This window comes from Schistocerca cancellata, chromosome 3 (assembly GCF_023864275.1).
Source record: "Schistocerca cancellata isolate TAMUIC-IGC-003103 chromosome 3, iqSchCanc2.1, whole genome shotgun sequence".
NCBI lineage: Eukaryota > Metazoa > Arthropoda > Insecta > Orthoptera > Acrididae > Schistocerca > Schistocerca cancellata.
The window spans coordinates 704945173-704962273 of NC_064628.1; the positions used below are offsets into that span (position 1 = coordinate 704945173).

Here is a 17101-nt window from a genome sequence, read left to right on the forward strand (position 1 = left end):
TCGTGGATGTATTTTGGGGGAGGGTCATGAAGGGGGTCAGGGCGGGGGCGACGACCGTCTGAAACGGTGAGGAGGACAGGGAGCTGGTCACCACCAATGGGGTCCAGGACATCCACCATTATGTGGCTAAGGAGGTTAGGGGAGGAGAGGATGACATCAGGAGTGGAGTTGGGTTCAAGGCAGGTGCGCTGGGGAATGGGGATAAGGTCGCCTTGGAAGGAGGAGAGGAACCAATGCCACTGATCACGTAGGAGGAGAAGGTGCGGTCAGTGTGAGAAAGGAAGTCAAAAGGAATAGGGGTGTTAGGGCGGACATAGATTGTGCCGCAGGTGACGGTAAGGCCAGGGAAGAAGAGACTAAGGATCAGGTGTTCGGTGGGGTCGGGAAGGACAGGTTAGAGCCGAACTGGGATCTGGCGGTGGTGACCAATGGCAACTCTGCCACGCGCTGTTGGGAAGGGATTGTCGGAGCAGTGAAGGAGGTAGGCTGAGGTATGAACAGTGTGGTAGTGCTGAAGAAAGGTTTCATTAAGGAGGAAGACTCCCATGCAGTGGGTGGTGAGGGTGTGCATGAAGAGGTTCTTGTTGGCGGGAAGGGAACGGATGTTGTTGAACAGGATACGGTGCTGTCGCGCCATGACAGGGATTTAGACGAGGGTGTTGAGACGGGAGAAAGTGAAATGGGCCTGGTTGTGGCAGTAGGTGGCATACATTTTTAGGTGGAAGACGGAACGGGCGGCGACGGAGATCTGTTCGAGGGTGTGAGGGCGCTGGAAAGGGTGGAAGTTTTGCAGAACAATGGTGAGGAACCTGATGATGTCCTCAGCGGTGGGGGGGGGGATGAAGGGAATTGACAGGAGGGGTGGGAGCGTCCAGAGGACGGACAGGGATTGTGAATTCAGGAGTGGTCAGAGGGGGTCGAGCCTTACATTTTTGGGAGTAGGTGGGATGAGGAAGATTGCAGGAGGGAGGGGACTGAAGGTTAGGGCACTGCCGGAGGAAGTGCGCTTGCTTACAGTGCAGGCAGGTGGGGGCCTCGGGGCACTCAGCTGTTGTGTGTGCGTTGTAGCGCAGACATCTCTGGCAGCGAAGGGATTGAGGAGGGGAACGGGAGGGGTCGACCTTATATCTCTGGTTGAAGAGGAGGGCACCCTCCTTCAGTAGGTGGTCAATGGAGGGGGCGTCCTCGGAGAAAACCCGCATAAGGCAGGTGGGGCCGGCTAAGTTAAAAATGCGGCGGACCGCTCGCACCTCCAGCGAGGGATGCACCTTGAGCTCCGCCAACACCACCTCATCCGTGATTGTCGGACTAAGCTGAGTGATCACGGTGGTGAGGGTTGGCAGGCGACGCGGGGGTTGGGGTTGGTGGATAGGAGATGGGGAAGGAGCAGGGGTGAGGGAGGCATTGGGTCCAAACTGGGTGATGGGGATGTGGGAGAGGACGTCAGTATGGAGGGTGGGACTGGAGGAGGAGTTGAGAACAGAGTCCTGTCTGGGAGTGAGCAGTGACACGGGGGCACCAGGGAAGTGTTGGCGGAGGAGGAGGGAGAGGTTCCAGGCCTCGAGGAGGGAAGGATCAGGACGAGAGAGGATGTAGTAGGAGGAGGAGGAGGAGGAGGAGGAGGAGGAGGAGGGCCAGGCAGGGAGACACCCATGGCATCCTGGGGGGGGGAAGGAGGACGGGGCGGGGCCTTCTTGGGAACGGAGGAGGTGGTGGTGGTGCCACTAGGGCGTTTAAGGGCGGCGGAAGGGTGAGTGGTGACATGAGGGATAGGAGATATAGGGAGGTGGCGGGAAGTAGCAGGTCCCGGCGTGGACGCAGTAGTCGGCGCTGGAGATGGCGGTGGCGGTGGCGGTGAAGGCGATGGGGAGAGTTGGGCATGGGCAGTGGCCTGTCGGGCCACCACCCTAGCTGGAGCTGCAGTGACAGGTTGGGGGAGTGGAGGGAAAGGATCAGAGGTAGAGGAGTGGGAGGAAGAAGCTGGGGAGGGGGCGACAAAAAACGAGGGAGTAGGGAGCGTTAGAAGAGGAGGGATGGAAAGAGGGGGGGGCGACTGGGCACATCATGTCGGCGGCGGCGGCGGCGGCGGCGGCGGCGGGTGAAGTATACACTATGGCAGTGGTGGGGGGGGGGGCTGACATGACGACAGGGAAGAACTATAACAGTACAGGACGAAAAAGAGAGGAAAAAACCAAGGACGGACGAAGACTAGGACCAGAGCCACACGCTGCTGGCGCTGGCGACGGCTGGCAGGAACGCCGCAGCTGCTGCAGCTGGGCTGGGCTGGCTGGCTGGCTGGCTGGCTGGCTGGCTGGCAGGCAGGCAGGCAGGCAGGCAGGCACGCACGCACAACCCTAACGCTTCGATTAGCGCACGAAAACACAAATCGAAGTGCGGTACTTGTAGCGAGGTGCCGCCGGAGACGGTCTCCACTGCTGCTGTGGTACTTTCTATATACCCCGAAGACGGCTTCTGATTGGTCATCTTATGACTGGTCGGCGATCACGAACTGCTATCTCAGACGGTGTCACTGTGTGCGCCGGTGGCGCCACCGCTTCCGTTTGAACGTAAACCGTGGAAGGAATGTCTCTGCTGTTTCTCTGCATCAAGAGCTCGTTTCCACGCACAGCTCAGATGCTATCCGCTATCGCGGTTAAAGTTCTTTCGGCTCATTCTTATTTCAACAGCCTCCTTAATAACAGAATCCCAGTACGTGGAGCATGGGACAAAATATTGTTCGATGAAACTAAAATTCTATGTTTGTTCGTGAGGCTGTGCTCCGCAACTGCCGATTTCTCCAGTTCTCTAGTTTTTAATATGGCGTTGGTGTTCTGCACAGCGGTCGGAAACGGTACGAATCGTCTGACCTATGTAATTATAATATACCCTGTGAGTGTGGAAGCAAACTCCCGGGAACTTGAAACCGAGATTGTCCTTCACAGGGCGCATCGTCTCCTTAATTTTCTTAGGAGGACGAAAAATCGGTCTTATACCTCGTCTACGCAAGACTCTTCCTATTTTGCTGGAAATCGCGCCACAAAAAGGAAGAACAGCAATCGGTGTTTCGTCCTGTGAGGTTGCAGCATTTTCGCGTTTCCTTCTTTTGGTTGTTGGCCTGGCCCACGGAACTAATCCCAGTGGGCGTGCCCCTGGCACTGGGCTGGCCGGTAACTTGGTATCGCTGCAGTCTATCCTAGAAAACTTTACCCTATCTTGCTGCATATTAACCTATTTTAAGTCTAGTGCCACAACTGGTGCGTGTCCTATCCGTTTGTATGTACACCCTCCCCCCTTAGTTCAGAGCAAGGTGGGTCCCAGCCGTGAGGCGGCTGGCCAAGTCCAGGCCCGTCGGAACAGGAAAGGAGCACGCAGTCTAATTTGGTGTGATTTTTACTGGTTGTCCCTTAGGAATTTCTTAAGGACTTTTTTTCCAAATCGCGTCTGTCAATTTGTTTAAGACATTGAAGGTGTTGTCATGCCTTAGCAGATGGTACGTGTCGTTATTCGGAAATTGTTGTCTCAGTTCGTTTGCTACGTCATCGAAGAGGTGGCACTCATACACCACATGTTCTGGCATGCCTGGCACAGCGTTTGTCCAGTAAGAAAGTGCAGCATTCCTCTCGTAGGCATGAAGTACGTTAGCTTTACTCGTTCCTCCATGGCCGGTAACAGCTCATAAGTTCTGCGCCCCGTATTCTCGTCGTTCCATTGTTCCTGCCATAGTTCTATCCCTCTCTTTAATTACAGTTTTATCCCCAGCGTAAACCCCCAGTATCTCCATTATCTTACCCTTTTCTCCTTCTTCGCTCACTACCAGGCGGCCTGCTCAGGGATTTTAATGTCCAATAGACAGATACCCATTAGCACAAAAAGCGCCCCTCCAGGTGTTCTGTATGCTCCTGCTGAACGCAGGAGCATATTACGCTAAACCCTTCTTACGGCCATAGCAGGCATGACCCTCGTGAGTCTGTGTGCTCAGACCCCCTGATCCGTATCCTACTATTGATGTTAGAATGCTATTGTGGTACAGTTTAATTAGATTGGGTGGAAGATGAAATCGTTCGTGGCCTATTCCAATGAGGTAATTTAGCAGTACTAAAGATCTTTGAGATACGGTATCAATATGTGATGCGAAGTTACACCTCTCGTCGATGACTACACCTAGATATCGGGCCTCGGCCGGCCGGAGTTTCCTAGCGGTTCTAGGCGCTACAGTCTGGAACCGCGCGACCCCTACGACCACAGGTTCGAATCCTGCCTCAGGCATGGACGTGTGTGGTGTCCTTACGTTAGTTAGCTTTAAGTAGTTGTAAGTTCTAGGGGACTAATGACGTCAGATGTTAAGTCCCATAGTGCTCAGAGCCATTTGAACCATATCGGTCCTCGCGGCGCCGAAGAACTGGTGAGCCATTGATTCTCATTGTGGGATATCTGACAAGTTGGCCTTTGAGTAAGAGATTTGTTGATTTATTGGGCGCGATAGTCATTTTCGTCTTGTGGCACCATGTTGTAAGTATAGTTATGGCTCTCTCTACTTTTCGCTCTAGGTCTTCGCGGTTGCGGCTGCCGACCAGGAGGAGGTGGTCGTCTGAGTATGCCATGACCTCTAGCACATTGTCACTACTCTTCAGATCTTCCAGTAGCGGCTCCATGTAGGTGTCCCAAAAGAGCGGTCCCAGGACAGAGCCCTGAGGACTTCCTTTGGTTAGCCCGCATCTCGTGGTCGTGCGGTAGCGTTCTCGCTTCCCACGCCCGGGTTCCCGGGTTCGATTCCCGGCGGGGTCAAGGATTTTCTCTGCCTCGTGATGGCTGGGTGTTGTGTGCTGTCCTTAGGTTAGTTAGGTTTAAGTAGTTCTAAGTTCTAGGGGACTTATGACCACAGCAGTTGAGTCCCATAGTGCTCAGAGCCATTTGAACCATTTTGAACTTCCTTTGGTTACTGTCTTACTGACTTCGCCGCTAGGGGCCGATAGCCAGACCTCCCTGTCTGCACAATAGCTCCTCAAACAGCCATATAGCAGCCCTGGGCAGTTCTTCTCCCCCAAGCAGGAGAAGAGTGAGGGCCACCACACGTTGTCGAAGGCGCCACTGATATCCACCATGATGCCGACCCGCCCGACCGAAAGCCGAGTTGTCTGTCACTCATCTTGCGCAGTATACGGTGTGCTGTCAGTCTGTCTGCTAGCAGCCTCTCAAAAAGTTTGCCCAGTAGGTCTAGTAGACAAATGGGTCTATATGATTTAATTTCCGTGGTATCCTTTCTGGACCCTTTTTAATTATGACTGTTTCCTTTTTTCCAGATTGCTGGGAATTTCCGGAGTCTTACGCACTCGTTGTACAACTTTGAGAGGTGCCACCAGCTGGGGGTCGAGGAATTACACCACCTCCGCAGTAATGCCATCTGGGCCAGGAGCCTTTCCGGTCTTAAGGGCCTTCATCTGGGCAGCTACTTCCTCTTCAGAGAAGGGGTGGATCCTGATGTTATTCTCATATGCCCTTAGGTCTTCTCTTCTTATTCCTTCCTATTCCTTTGTGTCATTTTCCTCCTGATGGTCCGGCAACAAGACCCGAAGGAGGGCCTCGGCAGTTTCTTGCCATGTGCCCGTCATCCGGTCCCCGTCCCTGACGGTGGATAACACCATTAGTGACATTATTTTTTCCCGTACTACTTTGTACGGGACACCCCAAGGGTCTGTAGCCAATTGGCTTTTCACATAGTTTTCCCAGCTCTTAATCCTTACTGACCTGAACTCCTGCTGAAATTGCCCGTTGCTTTCTCTGTAAATTTGCAGCCATCGCTGTTCTTCTCCCCAGACGACACTCCTCTGGTAGTACCTCCTCGCCCTCGTTTCAGCCTGGCGCATCTGTCCCAGTTCGACAGACCATGGTGTAGGGGTGGCCGCGACGGCTCTCCCCCTGTTCGGTACAGCTGCTAGTACCGCCCTGGTAGTTGTTTGTTCCAGTCGCCAAGTCGCCGCTCGAATGGAATACAACGCCGCGCGCCAATTTAACACCGCCATCTGTTGGACATTGGCAGTCATCTGAATGCCGAGAATCTTATGTCGTATCTTAATGGTGTACCAATCGCGGCCGACAGCCCTCATGTTCGCAGTAAGCGGCAGCAACACGGACTTGCGGGGGTTCACAACCGCACCTGATGCAGTTTCAAACTGGTGCAGAATAAAACGTAAAGTATCAATATCGTTTGGACGTTGTATGAAAACTCCCAAGTCGTCCGCATACGCCCGACAAACAAGCGTCACGTACCAAACGGGACACCATGGCAAACAGTCATTATTTTACGTAGCAGAGGATCCAAAGCTAGAACGAAGAGGCCCATAGAAAGCGGGCACCCTTGGCGGACGGACCTGCTCATCCTGAGAAAATCACCGGCCTGGCCATGAAAAAGTATTCTAGAAGTCGCCAATTTCAAAAGGTTGGAAATCACACGCGTGAATTTCAAACCAAACCCCATTTTATACATGACCCGCTGCAAGTATTCGTGACTGATCCTATCAAACGCATTGTTTAAGTCGATGGATAATATCGCAGCCTGTACGCCGCGTCGTGAGGTGACATAAGCGATACACTCACGATACGCGAGGACAGCATCATAAATAGTCCGTCCAGGTACGACACATGATTGAAATCTGTATTTAAGTCCGTAATTAATCCCTATCAAACGCTTTGAAAAGCAGCGTGCAATAATCTTATAATCGGCATTTAATAAAGTTATCGGCCGCAAAGTCGCTGCACTTGGGTTTCCAGTTGTTTTTGGGATGAGGGCGACGAGACCTTCCAAAAATTCTTTCGGCACATCGATACCATTATGAATTTCATTAGCCATGGCAACGAAAGTGTCTGTTAAAAGACCGGAAAACTTCACGTAAAATTCCACAGGGATTCCGTCGTTTCCAGGGGTAATCTTTCAGGCTAGCCTTAACGGCGGCAGAAACATCAGCAACCATAAAACGTTCATTTTAAAAGAGATCTATCCTGTCGCGGTAAAATGGAAGGAACGTCTTGCAAAAACGTTTGCAAGGCATCATCATTCAAACGTTGAAATTTAAAAAGGTTGGAATAGTGATCGTAGATTTCCGCCTGAATAACTTTTCGACCTGAAGTCTTAAGGCCGTCACGCGTAATCCATTCCTTAAATAAAAGTTTGTTACGTCTCAATCGGGCTCTTTGTAAATGATACAACGAAAGTGGTTCGTTCAACGTGGGATCAAAAGGCCTGCTACGGACAACAGAGCCTTGTGCCTTTCGATGCAGATGATTTAACATCTTTGTCTTAATTTTGCGTAATGTGGGAAGGAGTTCACGACGGTCGGTAACCCGAGTAATAAGATCTTTTAAACAATCGTGATAAAAAGCGACCGTCAGCATTTCCCAATGGGCCTTGTCGTGACAATAATCAATTATCAAATTGCGAATAGCAGGTTTAGCGTAACGGAGCCACCAATCAACGGTAGAACGCGCCTGTGGGCGTCGCAGAAGAACTTGTTGCCACAACAAATGCATCTGTCCGACGAGAGTTACATAATTCAAAACACTTAACATTTAGTTTCCAATACGAACGCGTACGCTCCGGACGAACATACGGGAATGAAAAGAGCACAAGTAGCCACAATGATCCGAAAAGGCAACCGGGGAAACTTCCGCCTGCAGGATTTGAGCAGTGAGGTCCGGCGAGATATAAATCCTCTCCAATCTACTACGCCCAGTGTTATAAAAACAGGTAAACCCTTAGCATTCGGACGAAAACGAATCCACGTATCCTCAAGTTTGTAAGTGTCAACCAAAGTTTGCAATGCAAGACACTTATTCGCCGTCGGCTCCTGATCGTCATCATGCAAAACACAATTGAAATCACCACCTAATATTATCCGTCGGTGGTTCCGATGGAAAAGCTGACATAAATCATGATTAAAAAAGGTACTCCGCATACGTTTATTGTCAGTACCAGAGGAGGCGTAAACGTTAAAAAAAAAAAAGAAAAGGAAAGGAAAGATGTCACAGGTAACACACGCCAGTCCTCGCCCATTCGGTAAGACGTCTATGTTTTTAAACTGCAAACCGGGCGTTATTAAAATGGCCGTACCAAAAGTCGCTTCTGGATCAGTGTTAAGGATAAGATTATAATCAGTAAGATGTGGGACAACTTCAGCAGTAACTTCTTGGAGAAAAACCACGTCTCAACGACTAGATTGCAGATATTGTAATAAGGCGTTGATTTTACGATCACTACGGATTTTATTTACATTAAGTGCTAGAACACACAACTGATGGAAGGCACGCGTCAGTGTGGACTCTTTATTGAAATGTAACTAGAAGAATTGATCCACTTCCACAGCCTGAGACTACTGCATGTCGTCCGATAGTGCAGGTGCGGTGTCCGTATCGGGCCGGGGTGGGGCACCGAGAAAGGCGGACCGTGCATGAACGGCGCATCGCGACGCTCGTGTACCAAATTATCTGTCAATCCCTCAATTGCCTGTTCAAATGTGGCGTCGATGCCCACAGTGGGTGCCGTTTTCGAACGCTTCTTGGACCTCTCGCGTTTCGGTTTCGGATCTACAGGGGCGGAGTGAGTAAAAACTTGGGACACCTCAATTTCGGCGCTACTGGCAACTGCCTCACCGGCAGTGGGCGTGCCTTGTCGTGACGGCACTTTCCGTTTGTCTGTCCACGGGATGGAGACGGAAATCGGTCGCGGTGACTTGACCAACATTTCGGAAGTCCCATCAGAGTGCACGTTCTGAACAGTGGCAGATTGCAAATCAGCATTGCCGACCTCGCGTGAGGTGCTTTCGGCCAGTAAACTTAGTTCGGCCACAACTGGGGGCACGCAAAGTTTCGGCGGAGGCACATTTTCTGACACAGTAGCTACAGCCTCAGCAACGGCAGAAACCTGTTGCTGCGCTGGCGCGGCGACAGTGGGGGCCGCGACCAATGCGCCTGCATACGTGGGAGTGTCAACAGTTTCGCACTGCAGCTGCACCGACCTGCGCAAAGTGCACGTTTGTCGCAAATCATCAGTTTTAACACATACGGAGCACGTCTGTGGCTGCCCACTATAACTAAGGAAAGCATGGGTGCCAGCAATAACCAAATACTACGGTATATGCTTCTTTAAATCGACACAACCGTTCGAATGCCACTCAGTACCCGATACCGAAAACCTGCCGGCCACACATCATTGTCCACACTGAGAACTGTACCAAATTCACTAAGTTTGATAGCAATTATTTCATTGGGGCATTCAAACGGGACATTGTAAACTTTGACATTCCGAATGCCGAGGCCTGCCGGCAAAATCGTAACGTCAGACAAAGAACCGTCCACGTGTTTAAATTTCTTCACGCAACCACTTCCAGCTTGTCAACATAATCCGCGGCCGGAAGTGACAAAAATACCGAATTATGAATAAAGTCGAGCTAAATACCCACTAAGTCATTTCCGGGAATACGAAGTTCGGCAAAAACCCATTCATGAACATCATACGGCGACGGCCTAGCCGCGTCCGTATCAGAAATACACTGCGCTGAATTATCGCGGTTCATTCTTTGAAAACACTTACAGTAACTGTAGGTGAAGAGAACGCTGTGAGACGCAGCACGCCAAAGCACGCGACGGAAGCACTGCCTGCTGCGTACTGGGGGTGTTGCCACGCGCGGGCCTCGCCTACGTCCGTCGTATGGCCTGTGCGGGGTGCGGCGGTGTCGTGCTGGAGGGCGCCACTGCTGGCGAAGTGAGCTTCCTCACCTCACACGAGATGTTTGCGTAATTTGCAGTGCATTCGCACCATTCCTATCCTTCGCACCATTTCTATCCCCGTCCCGACATTTACTCGACTGCCGCTCGAGTCGTGCTCGATATGACAGTGCAAGCACGAGAAACGTCCGCGGAGGATACGAGACGACTAAAGAATAAATTTATAATTTCAAACCAAATTTAGAGCTGTACTGAGTTAATTACTGAATTTTCGTGCGATTACAGTAGTTTAAAATGCTTAAGGAAGCATCTTTCACACCAGTAAGGTACTATGAAAGGAGGGCCGGCAGGGGTAGCGACACATAAAGGGAAAAATGAAGAGGAGCCAACAGCACCCGCTGTTCCCAGGCAGTCACTCATCCAAGTACTAACCGGGCCCGATGTTGCTTAACTTCGGTGATCGGACGAGAACCGGTGTAATTTTTTTTAGTAAATTAGAGCTATTCCGCGATAGGGAACCAAAAACACAATCGCTACCTCCAAGGGAAAACTTTAACCATAAATCAATGAAGCTTGGCACATTGCAAAACGAGAAAAACTTAATACTGGCACGCAAGCCAAATTAGAAAGCGTAGAGTGTTACTTCCATGTAAATACAATGAAATCCACATCCTGGTGTATGTTCCATGTTCGTCAATTGGCATTCCACAAAGGGAACATGTAGGACATCGTGGAGCAACATGGCTTTTTTTTCTAAATGTATATAATAGATAAAAATTAAGTTTTAGAATTAATTACATTTCGTTCTCAGTTATCCATTTTCATAGTTATTGTTTTTATTGCATTACTGTGTTGAGTTCGTTTATTTCATTTCTAAAAACCTTTTCCGTTCGTACTGAAATTTTGTCGAATTTCTGTCTTCCTGTGTCATGATAATGGACTTCACATTTATCGTTGCCAGAAAACTCAGAAACTGTCGACAATAATTTTCTAATGTATTAGAAAAATACAAGGACATAGAATTGGCAATTGATAATTTGCTTATTATTGCTCTGGTGTAAGAAGGGTGATTTTCCTTTTGCTTTCGATTTCACTTTCACTATTCCCAGCAAGGGTATTGGTGTAGCACTGAACACACAAACACTGCACTCGGCACTGAAAGAGAACTTCACAGAAGCACTTTGAGGTTTTCCTGAGGTGGCTGGTAGGCGTGGCGCTGGCTGCAGCGGCGGGCTGTAGCGGCGGTGGGCGTTGCCGTGGGCCGCTGTCCTCCTTCAGCTGGGCTCCGTCCGCTGCGGTCGGGCTGGCGGTGACAGCAGGGCGGGCTGGTATGGCTCTTTTGTAGCCTGCTTCTATGGCGATTCTCAGGAGGTTCGCGAATTCTGCTTTGTATCTTTTGGATCTTATGGCTTTATTGTTTTCTTCCCATAAGTACGAGAGGTATTTCATGACATCTTCGTGGTTTTGTTCTATTATTGCATACACTGTTTGACCTAGGATCCACTTGGGGCTTTGTTTCTTTGGTCGGGGGGAAAGGTTTTATGTCCGGGGCGGTTAATAGTTCGATGTTTATCCTTTCAGGTGTACTTCTGTTTATCAGTGCCAGGATCGCTTTGCATGTCTCCCATACTTCTTTCTTTTGTCCGCATTGGAAGCGATGTTCCAGGATATCGTTTTCATTACAGGTCTGACATTTTCCTGATGATCTGAGGTGAAATTGCTGCTAACCTTTTATTTGTGGGTACAGTGTTGTTTATTGCTTTGTACCACGTCGCTTTGACGTTCGTATTAAGTGTGCTTTAATGCAGGGTGAGCCACACTTCTCTCCAATTGTGCGCGGGTTTCTTTGCTTGAATCTTGTTCCGTTTCACTTCTCCTCTCAGTTCCGTGTAGAACTCGTTGGTCGTCCTGGTTCTTGTGTCTCCTGCTGTGCCTAGTACGTATCCTTTTTGGATGAAGTATTCTCTGAGGTATTTTAATTTTTAGGGTACTGCTGATACTTTTACTGGTGCTTCTTCTGAGGCTGGTCGATATCTATTTATCAGGGCGGCTGTGAGGCTGTTTGGGTTCTTCTCTGTAATGCTCATCAGGCGTTGTATCAGCAGTGTGGCGCATTACCTCTGTACGTCGACCAGGCCTACTCCTCCTTCGTGGATGCTTAACGTGCACGTGGAGAGCTGCACTTCGAAAATTTCTCGACGCTAGAGGAGGTAGTGTGTTGCACCTTCAGTGGACCTTGCTATTTCCTTTGGTTTCTAGCACAAGTGTTCTACCCGCCAAACTTTGGACAGCAGTTGCTCGTTAATGAGCCTCGCCTTCTGGAACAGGTCCAGCTCTCTATTGCCATTCGTTCTGGCGAGTCCTCTTATCGTGTATAGCACTTCCCTCCAATTTTGTGCCACCATTTTCATAGGGCACGAGTGTAGTTTCACCCCTAGGCACTTGTGTGTTTCCACGACCTTGTACCAGGTACTTTCATCTTGCATCTTTTTGTTGCCAATCGGTAGTGGGGCCGTTTTGTTCTAGTTTTTTAGCTCCTGCTGCTTGCGCGAAAGTTTAAAAGACTTGGTTTATTTTGTTGAGGTCTTCTCTTTCTCCCACGAAGAAGCGTACGCTTTGCATATCAATGTGGTGCCAAGCAGCGTGATTCCTGTTACGGTGTCCTATTTTTCTTAGCAGCGGGTCCAGAGCAATGACTAACAAACTCGTCGACAGGGGACATCCTTGTCTTACTGATCTCTGTATTTTGATGACTTTCGTATTTCGGCCGTTTACCGACGCCTGTGATGTGGCACTCCTAAGGATGTTCTTAATGATTTTAATGAATGATTCGCCGAGGCCGTATTTTTCCATCGTTTTGAATAGGAAGTCGTGGTCCACGCGGTCGAACGCTTTATGGAAGTCTATCGATAATATTGCAGCTTCTAATTTATTTGCTGCTGTAATGCCAATGCAGTCTCTGTATTCGCCTATGGCCTCGAATATTGTCCTCCCCGGTACGGCACATGTCTGGTGAGGGCTTACTATTTTTGCCATTACTGTTTTTAATTTGTTCGCCACGTATCTCGCAGGTATTTTATAATCTGCGTTTAGCAGCGTGATGGGGCGGTAATTTTGCACTTTCCGGGTCGCACCTTTTTTCGGGATTAGTATTATGTTTCCCATTCTGAAGGCTTCTGGCAGTTTCTCTCACTGTATTATATCGTTGACGACTTAGGTGATCGTGTCGCCTATTATGTCCCAGTATTGAATGTAGAATTCGGTAGGAATTCCGTCAATTCCTGGGGCTTTTCCAACCGCACCGGATTTGACAATGTTGTGTACGTCGTCTTTTTCCATGCTTGCCACCAGCTCCGCCTTTTCTGTGTCTGTGAGGACGTCCGGCAAGGCGTGGAGTAGGGTGTCTGTAGCTGCTTCGCTAGCTTCTTCTCGCTTGAAGAATTGGCTGAAATACTCGTGTACAAGCTTTAAGATCTCTGCTGGCGCTTCTGTGGTGGTTCCGTCTTCTTTCTGCAGGTGTTCGATCTGTTTTTGTTGCGTCCTTCGGATTATTCTGTGTATGTGGTGAAATGTGACCGGTTCTTCCTCCACTGTCCATAAGGGCTGGCTTCTTTTTATTGCTTCAGTTTGTTCATTCTGCATGTTTACTAGTTTTGTTTTTACGCGCCTTAATTTTGTCAGGAGGGCTGGCTGATCGTTCGTCTGGGCGTTTATTACGTCTTTCATGCACTGTGTGTAGAGGTCAGCGGTCCATTTCTTCCACATTCCTTTTTCCGCACTGTACTTCATGATCGTTTTTCGTAGCGACGGTTTTGCATGTTTTACCCACCATTCTATGGGGGTTTGTGTGTTTGCTTTTTTTCCTTAAACAGTCTGTCCACATGTCGATTATTTCTTAGCGCAGTGATGTCTTTTAAATCGTTGGTGGATATTTTCCAGAAGCTTTTGCGATGATCTTTCTTCCGTTCTGAGAGAAGTATTTTTGTAATTTGGCAGTTATGGTCCGAAAAGGCTATGGGCATAATTTCTACTGTTTCTATAGCTTTTCCAAATTTTTGGAAACTTATATCATGTCGCCCTAATCTTTCCGTTTCTGTAAAAAAAGGTAAACACAGTTGCGTCTGGATATTTCATTCTCTACAAGTCTCTGAATTTAGTTTTTCTGATTACTTCATCTAATTCTACGCACATATTGGCTGTTGGTATGTGATTTTCCTTCGCCACGGCGCAATTGAAGTCACCTCCGAGTACTAGGCTGTCGAAGTTTTCGTTAATTAGCGTACAAACGTCTTGTTTGAAAAATCTCACTCTAGTTGTTTTATTTTCCGATCCTGAAGGGACTTATCTGTTTATGAACAGCGCGCCTTGTGTTTTGATAGCTCTACCTCGACCGTTTGGTGTTGTGCGTACGTCATCGAATTCGATGTTTTCTTTTACTGATATAGCTGTCCCGCATTTTGCCTCAGGGTCTACGTTTGTGATGATATTGTACCCATCAATGTCTTCCATGGTCGTTTTGGTAATTTCTTTCACTGTGTTGTAGCGAAGGAAGTCCGTTAACATTTTTATCTTTCTGGCGGATGAGATTTTGTTCACATTTAAAATTGCGATCGTGTACGTGTGGATTGTAGTGTTAGTCCTCGGAGCTAGATTCGGTGTCCATGGTTGGTTCGCGTGGCCAGTTTTGCTGCTTCCGCTTGGATCTGTTTCTGGTGAGCGAGAGGAGTTGTTTCACCTCCTTTCACTTTTACTTCCTCCTTCTTTCCTTGTTTGATTTGTCTGTGCCTTTCTGGTTCGTATTCTTTTCGGTGTCCTTTTGTTTCGTGTTCTTTCAAATGGTTCACATGGCTCTGAGCACAATGGGACTTATAATCTATGATCATCAGTCACCTAGAACTTAGAACTACTTAAACCTAACTAACCTAAGGACAGCACACAACACAGAGTCATCACGAGGCAGAGAAAATCCCTGACCCCGCCGGGATCGTGTTCTTTTCCGAGTCCTTTTTCGATTTTGATTTTTCACCACTTGTTTTTCTGGATGTTTTTGCGTTCTGTTCGTTGTCCTGGCTTAGGTTCAAGATCTTTTTCAATTGGTTTGTTCCCTATTTTATTATCTGCTCACGTGTCGTCTCGTGTCATTTTACCAGTGCTTTCCGTCTCGCTCTCGCATTTCTTCTTTCCTTGAGTAGCTGCGGTTCTCGCGTGCTTCGGCTGCGTGCGGGCCGGCCGCTGCTGGCTTTCACTTTCCTCGGCGCTGTCCTCGCTAAGCGGCATTTTGTCTGCGCTGGCCGCTTCCGCCGCGGGTGTCGTTATGTCTTCCGCTGGGGTGGGCGCGGGCGCGGCTGCGGCCGCGGCCGGCGCGGGTGCCTCTGCTGCCGCCAAGTTGGCCTGTTCTGTCTGCTGGATTTCCATGGCGTTTTCGTCGTGTTGTTCGTCCTGGGGTGGCGTGTCCTTGTCTCTCAGAGAAAGCGCGGGGAATTCTGCATTCAAATTCATCATCGCCTCTGCATAGGTGTTTTTCCGGGGCAGTTGTGTTGGCCTTTTCCTCGGACAGTCGTTTCTCATGTGATCCTCAGCGTGACAGATTGAACATGTTTGCGGTTGTCCGCTATAGGTGACGAATCCCCGGTGTCCACATACCGTGATAAACGAAGGAATGTGCTTTCGGAGGTGCACTTTAACCGTCCGCACACCCGAATTCACCTGAATCCTGTAAGCACTCCCCCATCTTTCCCTGCTGAGGCCGAAAACGTTCCCATACATTCTTATCGTCTTGATGAACTCTTCATCCGGCACCTCAAAGGGCAAGTTATACACTTTAATATTCCTGATACCGTATACTGAATGCTGAATCAAAACGTTATTAATTGTTTCGTCCTCACGTTGGAACTTCCTTATCCCGTTGTTTGTCTTAGTTATCCTGTCAATTACTTCTGGGTTATCTGTTTTCAAGAACAGAGTATTGATCAAAAAGTCAAGCTGAACACGATGTTGGTGTGCCTATGGAAAATATAACTCGTCTATTATCCAGTTATGAACGTCAAAAGCGGATGGTCTTTCAAAGTTTCGATCGAACGCGCATGACACCGTGTTGCGTCTATTTTAGATCCAAATTAATGCAAAAAAGAACCAAGAACAAAAGTTTGTACTCGCCAGGTCAGCGTCCACCTCGGGCAGCGGGCGCTGTTCGCGGACGGTCTCGTGGCCGGCCGGCGACGGCGGGACGGCCGGGAAATCCTCTGCTACCTGCGACGCACAATAGCGAGCAGCACACGTGTTTCCAGGTGGACAGCCAGCCAAGTACTAACCGGGCCCGATGTTGCTTAACTTCAGTGATCGGACGAGAACCGGTGTATTCAATATGGTATGGCCGTTGGCGTTCATATACTGTAAGCGCACGGCAGAATTCGCATTAGGCTCTTCTCCCAACACACAAGAATAATAGTTTTCGGTCGAAATCGGCCGCATTTGACGTAAAGCACTTCCTTCCGCAACAGCGAGTTCCTCGAGGACGGCTCGGAGCGCGCTCCCGACGTCCCAGCAGAGCCATTGCCGAACTGGCGCGCGCGCCGCCGCGTGTGAGAAGCACATATTCGCTTGGCGCGTGCAGCCTCCCACACTCGCGGAAGACGCATCTTGTCCCCAGTGTCCACCGGAGCGCTTGCGCGCGGCTCGCCGGCGTGTGGCCTGTGCGGTGTGTGGCGGTGTCGTGCTGCTGGGCGCCACTGCTAGCTATGTGAGCTTCCTCGCCTCGCTTCACACGAGATGTTTGCGTGACTTTGCTCGACTGACGCTCGGGTCGTGGTCCATATGACAGCGCGGGCACGAGAAGCGTCTGCGGGAGGAGGCGAGGCGACTAAAGAATAAATTTATGATTACAAATAAAATCTGGAACTGTACACCGCTACAGAACAGTAGGCGCTGAAGTACTGTATTTCAGAACACCTCTGACGATTCGTACTGTTTTGTCGTTTTCCGAGAGTTCCTAGCAAACTTGGTTAGCACATTCTCCCTCAAACTGAGTTAATTACTGCAATTTCGTACCTTGCGGTCATTGCAGTTGTAAAGTGTCAGGCAAATCCAACACCTTCCATGAAAACCCTGACATGACAAGCAAATCCAGTAGTATGTCACATAGCTCCGAATAAATCGTGACATTAAATTAACCAAAGTAATACGAGTAACGAGTGAGCAAATGGAATAGCACAGACTAACACAAGAATGCCTAAATGCATGTCATACCTTCCCGCCGTGAGACAGACGCAGTTCCGAGGGGAGAAACAAGAACAGAAGCCGAGAGCAGAACCGTGTTAAGCGAGAAGGCCCTACGATAAAGGACGGACACCCACGTCGCCAGCTAACAGCTAGGACACCCCAGACG

General features: G+C 49.3%; 1 protein-coding gene and 1 pseudogene across 1 annotated transcript in view; both read right to left on the minus strand.

Moving 5' to 3' along the window:
- Positions 1–15219, minus strand: part of LOC126176525 (uncharacterized) — a 188570-nt gene extending 173351 nt beyond the window's left edge. The window contains exons 1-2 of the mRNA XM_049923680.1: positions 14843–15219; positions 8644–9008 (exon numbers count right to left, since the gene is read on the minus strand). Of these exons, the coding sequence (XP_049779637.1) occupies positions 8644–9008; positions 14843–15219 (742 nt within the window). The remainder of the gene's footprint in view (positions 1–8643; positions 9009–14842) is intronic.
- A 761-nt stretch (positions 15220–15980) lies between these two features.
- Positions 15981–16098, minus strand: LOC126177340 (5S ribosomal RNA; annotated as a pseudogene).
- Between the last annotated feature and the right edge of the window lie 1003 nt (positions 16099–17101).